Genomic DNA, 13,129 nt, shown 5'->3' with positions numbered 1-13,129 from the left:
GGGGGGAGGGGGAGGGGGTTAGCGAGAAATTAGTTAAGGTCACAAAGATTGAGTATATTTTGTAACATGAGTATATTTATTATCCTGATTTGATCACCACATATTGCACACATGTACTGATATTCAATTCTGTACCCCACAAATATATATAATCAATTATCCTTCAATTAAAAAAAAAAGAAATGTTACTATCCCTCTAAGAAAAAAATTATAGCTAGTAAAAATAAAAACAAAAAGATCTAGGCACTTAATATTATTAATAACTCATACATTATACAAAAAGTCAACAGTTAAGCAATGCCTATTGGTTTTTAAGGTCCAGCAGTAACTAAAATTTCAAGTATTTTATATTTGGGCCTGAAAAAGCACAAGGCTAATTATAGAAAATATTCATTTAAATAAGCATATGAAGAGAAAAGTTACTCTGAGATTTTCTAAAGATTTACATTGTGCCCCAAATTTACAATGATGGTGGGATTATGTAAATAATAAGATATTTTCTTTAGTACCTTTAAAAAATCAATCTATTTTTTACCTTTTTGATTCTGAGCCAACCAACCAACTCTCATGTTATATTCAAAGTAATAGGTATGACTCAACACTTAACTTCCCTTACAGTCATAACGAGTATCTTCTTAAATTTAACAAACTCCATTGTTTTAGCCAAGAAGTCAAAATATGTATGTCAATTACTATAATTTAGTATATTTGGCAAGATATGGTAAAAAATTTTTGCTTTGAATTTATGACCAGTCACAAGAATAGGGAAGGCCCTCATCACAAAAAGACTTCTTGCACTCTGGCACTGAAAAAATAGTTTTGAATAATTAACCAAAAACTTTAAACTCCAAGAAAGATTTGGGTAAAACACATACCATAAATTATTATATTATTTCCCATTCACACTCAGGATAAGATCAGAAGTGTCAAGAAAATAAAAATTTTTAGATGGGAAAAGAAAACAATGTTTTAAAGTGAAATACACAGAGCACAGTATACCTGAGAGTCTGATCCTGCAGCACACAGACCTGAACAACCCAGACAACATAAATTAATTGGGGTAGAGATGAAGAAAAAGTATAAAACTGTACTATCCACAGTACTGATGTCAGCATCAACATGCTAAAATTGAAAATCATCACTATGTTGCCTTCTGAGCAGATACTACAAATATCCCACTCGATAATTTATACATCCATCAACAAATATTTCTTAAACACCCTCAACAAACCATGCCCTAAATTAATATAATGGCAGTGGCAATGACAGCCAAACATATGGATCAGTTTCACTAAAGTAAACTACCAATAAAACTAGGTTTTTAGAACAATTAAAATAATGGTGTCTCATTTTATTAAAAATAAAAGTAAACTATATTAGAACAACTTACCAGCAACACTGAATAAAAACCTGGCTGTGTCTCCCACTGTTTCAACTGCTCCTCAGCTGGCTTTAACACAGCAGTATCCTGACTAGTGGCCTGAGTTAAGACCTGAAGAACAACAGTGCTGGCACTGTTGAGATCCATGGAAACCTGGCAATGAGAAGTTAACATACTTGAATGTACATTACACATAATAAAAAATTAACAGTAACATAAATGGACGAAAAGAGCTTTCATGTTCCGAATTACTCCTACAGTCAATAATTTAACTACTCCTTCACGTTTTTGCGTACCATTCATAGTCTACTTCAAACTCCTATCATTCAAATCACTTTTGCTTAAATTAGTTTATTTCTAAAGGAAACAGCCTTTCATTGTTCCATAAGTAGAAGATAATTGTAAATTGGGGGGTTGGGGGGAACCTATTTACAGAACCCAAAGTTCCTAAATTCTGGTTAAATACTTTTGCTGCCCAAGACTGAGCATAACGCCTTCTGCCTTTGTTTTAAAAAAAGAGATTAATAAATGTTACAGAAGTATTAACCACATGCTAGCACCCAACTTTATCCTTGACAAGATCAAAAGGAGAGAAGAGATATAAAAAAGGAATGCTTTGACTCATTGATAAGTAAGTACCTCCTAACATCATCTTACATGTCACCTATGGTACATGTCCAAAACACTCTAAAGAACATAAAAGATAAATGCATATCCAAGAAATGCTGTGGGGAAACAAAAATGAACTGAACCAATAAGCAAAAATATAAATCCTAAGTTAGAAAGGATCTTAAGGGTTGCACCATCTAATACTATACTAAATATTTTAAGCCATTCTACAAATACATGAACTACCTATTGAATTCTCTAGGATTCTAGTTCTAATCATCACCCAAATTGTATATTTAGCAAGTATGTAAATTTGTTCCCCAAATACACATACAAAATATATAAAATTAAAATTGAAAGCTAAAAACTGATAGTAAATAAGTGTAAGTTCTCAGTGCAGAGATGATTGGGAATTAGTTTTGTGACAGTAGCTATATCTAAAACTGAAGAATGTTCTAGACTGTAAAAATACAAAAGTCATTAAGCCATAAAGAATACAGCTAAAACAAATGAGTTCCTTGGTTAAAAGAGTTACAATTAAATTGCAGTGAAAAGGGAAGATCTCAAATATTGATTCAATAAGAAATTTGACCCAAAATATTACAACTTTTAGGGAAAATTAACCATTATAAAGGCTATGTAAGTAAAGCTGGGCTAATGCACAACAAGAAATTTCTTCCTAACATCTTAAGAAGGCCATAATAACTGGAATCTGAAAAATACTACCAATTAGCAATAGAGTTGGATTAAGATTTTAAATTAACACTCTGTTCTTGTCTATATTTTAAAACTGAGTAGGATGACTTGTAAATATATACTGTCTCTATCACTAGTTGGGAGCTCCTTGAACAATACAAAGTTTTTGTGTTCGTTATCACTTGAAAACAAGTAAATGGATTTTCACTCAATTTATAGAAATTGTTGGTTAAAAAAAAAAACAAAACAAAACAGGCTATGTGAGAGAAATTCACCTTACAGATGCCCTAGAAGATACTTTAAATAGATAGGCAGTATGTTTTTCTGTCTAGTAGAAACTTAATGCAAGCCACAAAAGTAAGCCATGTATGTAATTTACACTTCCCTGTAGCCACCTTAAGTAGTAAAAAGAAACACATTAGTTTTACTAGTATATTTAAATCAATATATACAAAACGTTATTCAACACATGACCAATATTTTTAATACTGATTAATATTAAAATACGGTATCCCCATACCAGCCAGCTGCCAAAACAAATAAAAATACAATATTTTACTTTCCTTTTTATACTAAGTCTTCAAAATCCTCTTTATATTTTACATGTAAAGTACATCTCGCTTCAAACCACATAGTGCTCAACAGCCACATATGGCTAGTTGCTACCATACTGGCACAACTCTAGAAAAGCCCTACTCAAAGTGTCATCCAAACACTGGTAGCACCACCATCAGCTGGGATCATCTTAAAACTACAAACTTTTATTTTGGGGGAGGAGGAGGTGGCTGGCCTGCAACGGGGATCTGAACCCGTGACCTTGGTGTTATAAGACTGCACTCTAACCAACTGAGCTAACCAGCCACACCCCAAAATACAAACTCTTAATCTCTCTTCAAACCTACCAAATGAAAACAAGGACAGCAGTTGAGGGGAGGCAGGAACAGCAGGAAAAAATCTGTGCTTTAATAAGTTCTCTAGGTAAATCTTTTAATTGGCAAAGTTTAAGAAGCACAACTTTAAAAATCTCAAACTGAGGTCTATCTGAAAGTTCAGCTCAATTGCTAATGCAGTGGATGACAACACAGCTGTTTCAATAATATGAGTACATTCCTATAAAAGGAGGAGGGATGGGCACTGATTTGCAGTTGAACTGTTCTCACAAAGGAAATGTCCAGGATATGAAGAGCAGGAATTTACTGATTTCTCTCCTAAGCAATGCAAGAGCAGCCAGTCAAAATAAAATGTTGAAAAAACAAACAAACAAACAAAAAAAACTAATGTCTGAGCATATGTCTAGCATTGTACTAAGTGTTTTATTCATTTATTTCTAACAAGAATCCTATGTGGTAGATAATATTATCCCCATTTTTTAGGCAGAAAATTAAAGGATCAGAGACTTTACCTTGCCAAGGTCATAATCTAATAAGTGGCAGTGCTTGGACTTTAAACACCAAAGCCACTAGATCTAAACAGCACCTAATATTGCCTTCCTTAAGTGACAAAACCAACACCTAAGGCATCTCTGTAGTGCCAGGAGCCCAACAAGGTACATGATATATGCTTTAAAAAAGATTTGCTGAAGGGGCCGGCCCGGTGGCGCACTGGAGAGTGCGCCGCTTGGGAGCGCGGCGGCGCTCCCGCCGAGGGTTCGGATCCCATGTGGAGACCGGTTCCCGCCCACTGGCTGAGCGTGGTGCGGGCCCAACACCAAGGGTTGCGATCCCGTTGCCGGTCCCCGGTACGGGCGCGACACCGAGGGTTGCGATCCCGTTACCGGTCAGTAAAAAAAAGACAAAAAGGAAAAAAAAAAAAAAAGATTTGCTGAATAAAAGAAAATGATCGATTTTGAACAATAAAGTACTTCACAATGAGCTACATGGCAATTAATTAACCAATTTATTCAATAAAACTTCTGAAAGACTGCTGTGTGCCCGGTGCTGTTCAAAGTGCAAAGACAGCAGTAAACAAAAGTGTCCCTGACTCATGCAACTCACACTCTAGTGAAAGACAGATCTGTTAAAAAAAAAAAAGAAAAAAGAAAAAAGAAATGAGGTAGCGATATGAAGAAAAAATAATAATGTTAAAAACTGACTGCAGGGCCGGCCCGGTGGTGCACTGGATGGTGCGCCGCTTGGGAAGCGCGGCGGTGCTCCCGTCCGAGGGTTTGGATCCCACGTACAGACCGGCTCCCGCTCACTGGCTGAGCGAGGCGCGGGAGCAACGCCGAGGCTTGCGATCCCGTCGCCGGTCCCCGGTCCGGTACGGGGGCAACACTGAGGGTTGCGATCCGTTGCCGGACACGGAAAAAAGACAAAAAAAAAAAAACTGACTGCAATTGAGTGTTTTACTTTAGATTGTGTGTTCAGAGATTTGAGCATCTGAAGATTTTGGTAAGTGAGGGAGGTCCTGAAACCAATCCCTCATGGATATATCAAGGGAGACTGTATTTGGAGGTGGAACCTTTGAGAGGTAATTAGGTTGTGAGGGTGGAGGTCTCACAAATGACAGTAGTGCCCTAACAAGAAGAGGCGAGAGAGCAAGCTCACTCTCTTTTTGCCATGTAAGGAGACAACAAGAAAGCAGTCTGCAACGTTGAAGAGGGCTCTCACCAGAACCCTATCATGCTGGCACACTGATCTTGGACTTCCAGGCTCCAGAACTGTGAGAAATAAATTTATGAGGCATCCAGTTTATGGTATTTTGTTATAGTGGCCCAAGCTGGCTAAGACAGATTTCAAATCAATAACCTAAACTTTCCACCTTAAGACATTAGACACACAAGGGAAAACTAAGCTTAAAGTAAGCAAAAGGAAGAAAATAATAAAGATTTAAGCAGAAATTAATGAAATAGAGAAAAGAAACAATAGGGGAAAAAAAATCAACAAAACCAAAAATCGTGGGTTTTTTTAAGATCAGCAAAATTGACAAACCTTTAGTTAAACTGATAAAGAAAACTGAGAAGACATAAATTATTAAAGGAACAAAAGACAATACATTGCTACCAAACTTACAGAAATAAAAAGGATTCTAGAGAATACTATGAACAGCTGTATACCAAAAAATTAGATATCTACATGAAATACACAAATTTCTAGAAAAATATAAATTACTGAAATTAAATCAAGAAGAAATATAAAATCCAAATAAAACTCGTAACAAGAAAAGAGATTAAATCAGTATCTTTAAATTTTCCCACAAGGAAAAGCCCAGGACCAGACAGCTTCCAGGTGAATTCTCCGAAACATTTAAAGAACTAATACCAATCCTCCACAAACTATTCTAAACAATAGAAGAGGGGGGACCACTTCGCAACTCATTCTGAGGCCAGTATGACTCCAATACCAAAACCAAACAAAGACATCACAAGAACCCACAGCCCAATGTCTCTTATGAATATAGAAGCAAAAATCAACAAAATACTGGCAAATCAAATGCAGTAACATATAACAAGGATTATACACCATGACTAGGTAGAATTTATCCCAGGAAAGCAAACTTGGTTCAACAACTGAAAAATCAATGTTATTACATTATATCAACAGAATAAAGGACAAAAAGTACATAATCGGGGCTGGCCAATTAGCTCAGCTGGTTAAAGTGCAATTGATAACACCAAGGTCAGGGATTCAGATCCCCATACTAGCCAGCTGCCAAAAGGAAAAAAAAAAAAAAATCCTGAAAACAAAAATAATCCCATAATATTTTTTAAAAAGCACACACCAAAAAAACAATGATCATCTCAACAGATATAGAAAAAGCAATCCAACATCCTTTCATGATAAAAACACTCAATAAACTAGGAATAAAAGGGAACTTCCTCAATCTGTTAAAAGGGCACGTATGAAAAACCCAGTTAACATACTTACTACAGTCATTTACCAATTAACGATGGGAATATATTCTGAGAAATGCGCGGTTAGCCAAGTTCAAAGTTGTGCAAACATCAGTGTGTACTTATGCAAATCCAGATGGTACAGCCCACCACACACCTAGGCATATGGTATAGCCTATTGCTCCTAGCCTACAAACCTGCATAGCATATTTACGATACTACATACTGTAGGCAACTGTAACACAATGGTAAGTATTCACGTATCTAACCACAGAAAGGGAACAGTAAAAATACAGTATTATCATTTTATGGGAACACCTCTGTATATGCAGTCTGTCAACTGAAACATCATTATGCAATGCATGACTGCATATCAATGAAACATAATTGAAAGTACAAATATACATCCTTAAATTTAAAGTCAATTGTTTTTCACTAACAGTGCCAAGACAATTCAGTGGTGCTGGAACAACTAGATAGCCACATGCAAAAGACTACCTGGAACACATCCTTATACCATACACAAAAATTAACCCCAAATGAATCATAGAGCTAAATATAAGAGGTAACACTATAAAACTCTTAGAAGAAAATCTAGGAGTAAATCTTCATGACCCTGAGTTAGGCAAGCATTCTCAAATACACCAAATGCCCAAGCAACTAAAGAAAAAATAAATAAATTTATCAAAATTTAAAACTTCACCAAAAGGTACGGTCAAAAAGACAACCCATAAACACCAAGGTCAAGGGTTCAGTTTCCCATACCAGACAGCCGCCAAAAACAAAAAAGGCAACCCACAGAATGAGAGAAAAACACTTGCAAATCATATATCTGATAAGAGACTTATTCCTTATCATAATATATAAAGAACTTTTACAACCCAATAATTAAAAAGATAATCCAATTTTAAAATAGGCAAAGGATTTGAATAGACACTTATACAAAGAAGATTCAGAAATGGTTAGCATATGAAAAAATGCTGAACTTTATTAGCCATTAGAGAAATGCAAATCAAAACCACAATGACTTCACACCCACTACCATGGCTATAATCAAAAAGACAGATAATAAGAGGCATTAGTAAGGAGGTGAAACGGGAACCCTCATGCATTGCTGGTGAGAATGTAAAATGGTGCAGACACTTTAGAAAAGTCTGGCAATTCCTCAAAATGTTAAACATACAGATACCACTGGACCCAGCAATTCCACCTGTAGGTATATACCCAAGAGAAATAAATACATCCACACAAAAACTTGTATACAAAAAGAGATGCTCATAGCAGCATTATTCATAATAGCCAAAAAGTGAAAACAATTCAAATATCCATCACATAATGACTGTGTAAATAAAATGTGGTACTTCCATACAATGGAATAGTATTTGGCAATAAAAAGGAATGGAGTCTTGTAAAAGCTAAAATACAAATGAATGTTGAAAACAGTATGCTAAGTGAAAGAAGCCAGTCACGAAAAAATGCATATCATATGATTCCATTTATACTAAATATGCAGAACTGGCAAATTTAAAAAACAAAAACTAGATTAGTGGTTGCCTGGAGCTGGAGCATTGGAGGAAAATGTGAAGGGACTGCTGATGGGATACAGTTTCTATTTAGAAAGATGAAAATGTTCTAAAAGTGTTTATAGTGATGGTTGAACAACTCTGAATATACTAAAAACCACTGAATTGGACACTTTCAGTGGGTGAATTTATAGTCTGTGAATTATACAAGCTGTTTAAGCTTTTTTTAAGTTGCTTTGACTATGTAGATATCAAAATCAGCAAGAGACAAGGAAAAGTGACTGAAGAATTGAAAAACATGGCTAGAGTACGGACAATAATAATTGATGTTAATTCAGGGCAAAGAAGAGTGTTCAAGAAATTAAAGCAAGATGAAAGGACATAAGATTTTGATATAAGCCCAAGAGGTTCCCACTAGTACCATTCAAATCTGTACCGCACCATTTGCATTCATTTCAGTTTCTCAACAGAGGCCCTCTGTACAAGAAAATTCTTTTCTGTGTATGCACTACAGGTTGTCTAGCATCCCTGTGTCCCTCCACATGCACCATTTGCATTCATTTCAGTTTCTCAACAGAGGCCCTCTGGACAAGAAAATTCTTTTCTGTGTATGCACTACAGGTTGTCTAGCATCCCTGTGTCCCTCCACACTGTATATTAATATCACTTCCCAGGGACCAACTAAAGATGCTTCCATATATTTCCAAATACTCTCAGGTTAAATAACCACCAGGGCTACTGATACATTCCCTATAACACTTCATGCAGATTGTCAAAGACTGGTCTGTGTTTGGGGGGGAAAAAAGGCACAAAAAAACATATAACATCAAGAACGAGAGCACTACTTCCTTGTTTTCTGTTCCCTACTCCTAAAATATCACATCTACTCAAGAGTTCAAAGGACCTACAAACCCCTATTCAGTAGAAATGCACTTGGAAACTACAAGCTTAAATTAGCTTAACTCAGTAAGAACTTAAAAATACTCTCTTAGCACAGTCTTTTTGTAATTAAAGGAATATATTATAAAAACTACAATGTAAAATATATGTATAATACATAAAAATGCCCACAAATACAAGAAAAGCAGGAAGTACATCAGATTATAGACAGTAGAATTAAGGTAGCTCTAGAGGTTATCACTCTCATAGTTCACATATTTTACCTTAATGATTTAAAAAAAAATTTTTTAAAGGCCAAGAATTTTTTTTTTTCCTTTTTGTCTTTTTTCATGACCGGTAACGGGATCGCAACCTTCCGTGTCGCGCCCGTACCGCGACCGGCAATGGGATCGCAACCCTCGGTGTCGCGCCCACACCGCGCTCAACCAGTGAGCGGACTGGTCTCTATATGGGATCCGATCCCTCGGCGGGAGCGCCGCACTCTACCAAGTGTGCCACCGGGCTGGCCCCAAGAATTTTCATTTTATATCCGCATTGTATTTCTATGGGAATTAGATATTTGCTTGATTTCTCTTCCCTACTCCTAAAATATGCCAACATGTCAAGAGCTGCAAATCATCATATATTTCTCTTATTAAGCATATTTCAAGAAATCATGGCAATATATTCAATATACCACAGTTAAATAGATAATGTGGTCAGTAATTGCACTCTCAACATAAAAGTTTAGGAGAGAAAGCTTATGAATTTGGTCTTCAGTAGCAAAAGCAGTAACTGTTCTATCATATTAAGCAACAAAACTGTCACATATCTGTCAGATCTGTGATGGCAATGTTTAAAAAAACAATTTTCCTCATTCAAGGAACTCTGAGTCTTGTAATCAAACAGCAGTTTTAATTGCAAATAGCCATCTCTATGAGGCACTTAATATTCTTACTATTTGGCATTTATAAGGACAACAGTTTAAAATATTTAATGAGGCTGGCTAGTTAGCTCAGTTGGTAGAGCACGGTGTTGATAACACCAAGGTCAAAGGTTCAGATCCCTATTCCAGGCAGCCATAAAAAAATTAAATAAAATTATAACTAAAATTAAATTAAATTAAAATAAAGTATTTAACAGCCTGGGAAAAATCATACTAACCAAAAAATTCTAATTTATTGATTATTAACTTTAAGTTTCACTTATTGTATACAGTACACTTCCATCACATAAAAGGAAAATAAATGTATATTTGTTAGCAATAGTGTCTTTACTTTCATTTCTAAGTCTTCTTCATGAGTTTCCACAACTTGTTTCTTTACCAGAAAAAGTACTATTAAGTATACCATCCCTAAAGACAGAAAATAAATTGAGTAATCTGCAGTGCCACCTGGTGGTAAGAATAAGTACCACTCCCCAAAGAGTACGTTCCAAGCCTCCTTTCCCCTCAAGGTGGGCTAGAGGAAAGAGAGACTTTGGAATTCTCAGTGACCACTTGCCCAGGACAACCATATGGAAAATGTACCAGAGTTTTCATGGTTCAAGAGGATAGGGAAAAGAATGCTGAGCTCCTGGGGGGAAGAAATCAACAAGAGTCCAAAGAATAATGTAAAGAAAGATGGAACTCAAAACATGAAAATGAAAACCTCACCTTGAAGCAAAACATGACAACCAAAGAACTTCCTTACAGCACTGCCTCCACTTCTGTAGTGAAGTACTGTATCACTAAACGTACTCTCTACCAAAACAAAATGTAGGGTGAAGACATGAATGTGTTTTTGAGCTTTAATCAAAATAAATATGAAGGAATTCTTAAAAATGTAATAACGTAAGCAATGTTTTAGCATAAAGGAGAGTGAGAAACTGTGGAACAAGAACAGGCAGAGTGATATGAGGAGAGGAATGAAATCACCTAGCAATTCACTGCAGTATTCCATGTTTAAAAGAAGGGTAAATTTTCAGAAAGAAGAAAAAGAATAGCCATGCAAGCCACTGCAAAAGTGACACTGACAACTTGAAAGACCCAATTTTTCCCCTGGAAGAATAGGCATTGAGCAAATAAAACTTACATGGAGTGTGGCCTTTTGGTGAAATGTATAAGCAATATAGTATGTAGCATGTATTTCTGGAGCACCTCCCAAAGAGAGATGAGAGGAAGACGTCATCCTTTTCAAAGATAGTTAAATTTCTGTAAGTCAAATCATGATCTATAGCCCACATCTACAAAGAGAAGAATAGAAGGCAGAAAACATATTCTTGGGGAATTATGGATAGGAGATATTAGAAAATTGGTAAACTGCTTGGAGTCAAATGAAAACTAGCATCAAAAGAAAACTAGAGAAAGACAATGCGTCAAAGACAAGAAAGAAATGAATTTCTGTAAAGACCAGGGAAGAGTTCAAAGATAATCAAATTGAAAAGTTATCATTTAGAAAAAGACATTTTATTATTTTGAGAAACCAAAATCTTAAATTAAAAGAAAGCCTACTTGCCAAAAAAAAAAAAAAAAGAAAAGTTAAACCTGAATCTGACCAAGCTTCTACATCTTCTACCATTGTAATTAGAGAAGCAGGTGGAGAGAAAAATGAAATAAGGTTGATAATAGTTAAGGCTGGGTGATGAGTAGATGGTGGTTCACTACACAATTCTATCTACTTTTATGTATGTTTTTTAAAGTGGCAGCTAATGGACACAGAATCACTAAATTTGCTGCTCACGGTAGACATCACCTCCTCTGGAAATTTTTAAATGCGCTTAGATAGTAAAGCACTCCTTCCCCCATGCCACTGTTCTATATAGCACATACTTCTTCTATTATTACATTTATTTCCTTGTTTACTTGTGTCTCATCTACAAAATCATTAACTGTTTAAAGGCAAGAAATGTTTCTTATTTATATATACATGGCATCACCTATCAGTGTCAGGGATATGGCAAATGCTCAGTAAACATGATACACAAATAATGTAAATTGCGATTTCTAAGATTGGAAGACATGCTGACTTTTAGAAAAGGTGAGACAGAAAGAAGTCAAAGAACAACAATGTTTCTGGAAGAATAGTAATTGTATTGCAGTAAAGAGAAATATCTAAAAAAAAAAAAAACACTATAATAGTAACAGTAGGCTGAATGACTGAGACTATGAATGAACAGTCCATTCAGTGTCTTCCTATACTGAAACAGGGCATATAAGCCAACAAAATTTAATAATACTTTTCAATGGGAATATCTAGCACCTTTTGTTCTAATCCTGTGCTCTCCAATCAACTTTCTGATATCTACTTGGTTTAGCATTAAACTTTTCTACATTTATTCATTAAACAGATATGTACTGAACACCTACAAATGCCAGACACTATTATAGTCACTTGAGATATATCAATAACTAAAAAAGACAAAAAAGCTGGCTGGTTAGCTCAGTTGCTCAGAGCACAGACTTACAACACCAATGTCACAGGTTTGGATCCCCATACCAGCAGGCACCAAAAACCTTTAAATATATAAATAAATAAATAAGATTTAAAAAACCCATGCCCTGTGGAGCATATTTTCTAGTGGGGGAAGAAATAAATGGGGTAAAATTAATAAATGGGGACAAAGAAATAAATGGGTAAAAGGGGCTGGTCGGTTAGCTCAGTTGATTGGAGAGTGGTGTTAATAACACCAAGGTTAAGGGTTCAGATCCCCATACCAGCCAGCTGCTCCTTGCTCCAACAAAAAAGAAAAAAAATAAATTGGTAAAATATATATTATGAAAGAAGGCAGTATATAAGGCCAGGAGGCAGCTGTAAAAGAAATCCTGTCCAACAAACCCAAGTATTTGTGTCTCACTGGGAGTTGTTAGTAAAATAGCTTTGATAAACTGAAGTAAGTCTCTTCTTGTCTATTTGATATATATGGGAGTCTCCCATGACTCATCACCCTCTAATAGGAAAAGTTAAACCAACTTTATCCTAAACAATATGACCCCCACCAAGTTAGTGCCAGCTGTGAGCCCCCAACTACCACGTTCTGACATCTTAAACACAAAAAACCCATCTGTACAAAAAGCTATTAAAGAAAACAATTATGCTTATTGCTTTTAAAATTCCTTCACTGATATAAAGCAAACAAATAGGAAGGAAAAGCTGTAAGCTTGATTTTTTTTTTTTTTTTTTTTTTTTTTTTTTTTTTTTTTTTGTGGCCGGAAACGGTTCGCCACCCCTC

At 35.6% G+C, this 13,129-nt stretch overlaps 1 protein-coding gene across 2 annotated transcripts in view; it reads right to left on the bottom strand.

The window, feature by feature from the left end:
- The window catches only part of IPO11 (importin 11), a 251,868-nt gene that overhangs the window by 233,677 nt on the left and 5,062 nt on the right, over positions 1 to 13,129 (bottom strand). For both annotated transcript variants that reach the window (XM_008579583.1, XM_008579584.1), the window contains exon 2: positions 1,391 to 1,534. In XM_008579583.1, coding sequence (XP_008577805.1) covers positions 1,391 to 1,528 — 138 coding nt within the window. In that variant the 5' untranslated portion in view covers positions 1,529 to 1,534. The remainder of the gene's footprint in view (positions 1 to 1,390; positions 1,535 to 13,129) is intronic.

This window comes from Galeopterus variegatus, unplaced genomic scaffold (genome assembly GCF_000696425.1).
Source record: "Galeopterus variegatus unplaced genomic scaffold, G_variegatus-3.0.2 Scaffold1916, whole genome shotgun sequence".
NCBI classification, from domain to species: Eukaryota; Metazoa; Chordata; class Mammalia; order Dermoptera; family Cynocephalidae; genus Galeopterus; species Galeopterus variegatus.
The sequence above is the reverse complement of the archived record's forward strand: the minus strand, read 5'-3'. Positions and strand labels throughout refer to the sequence as shown.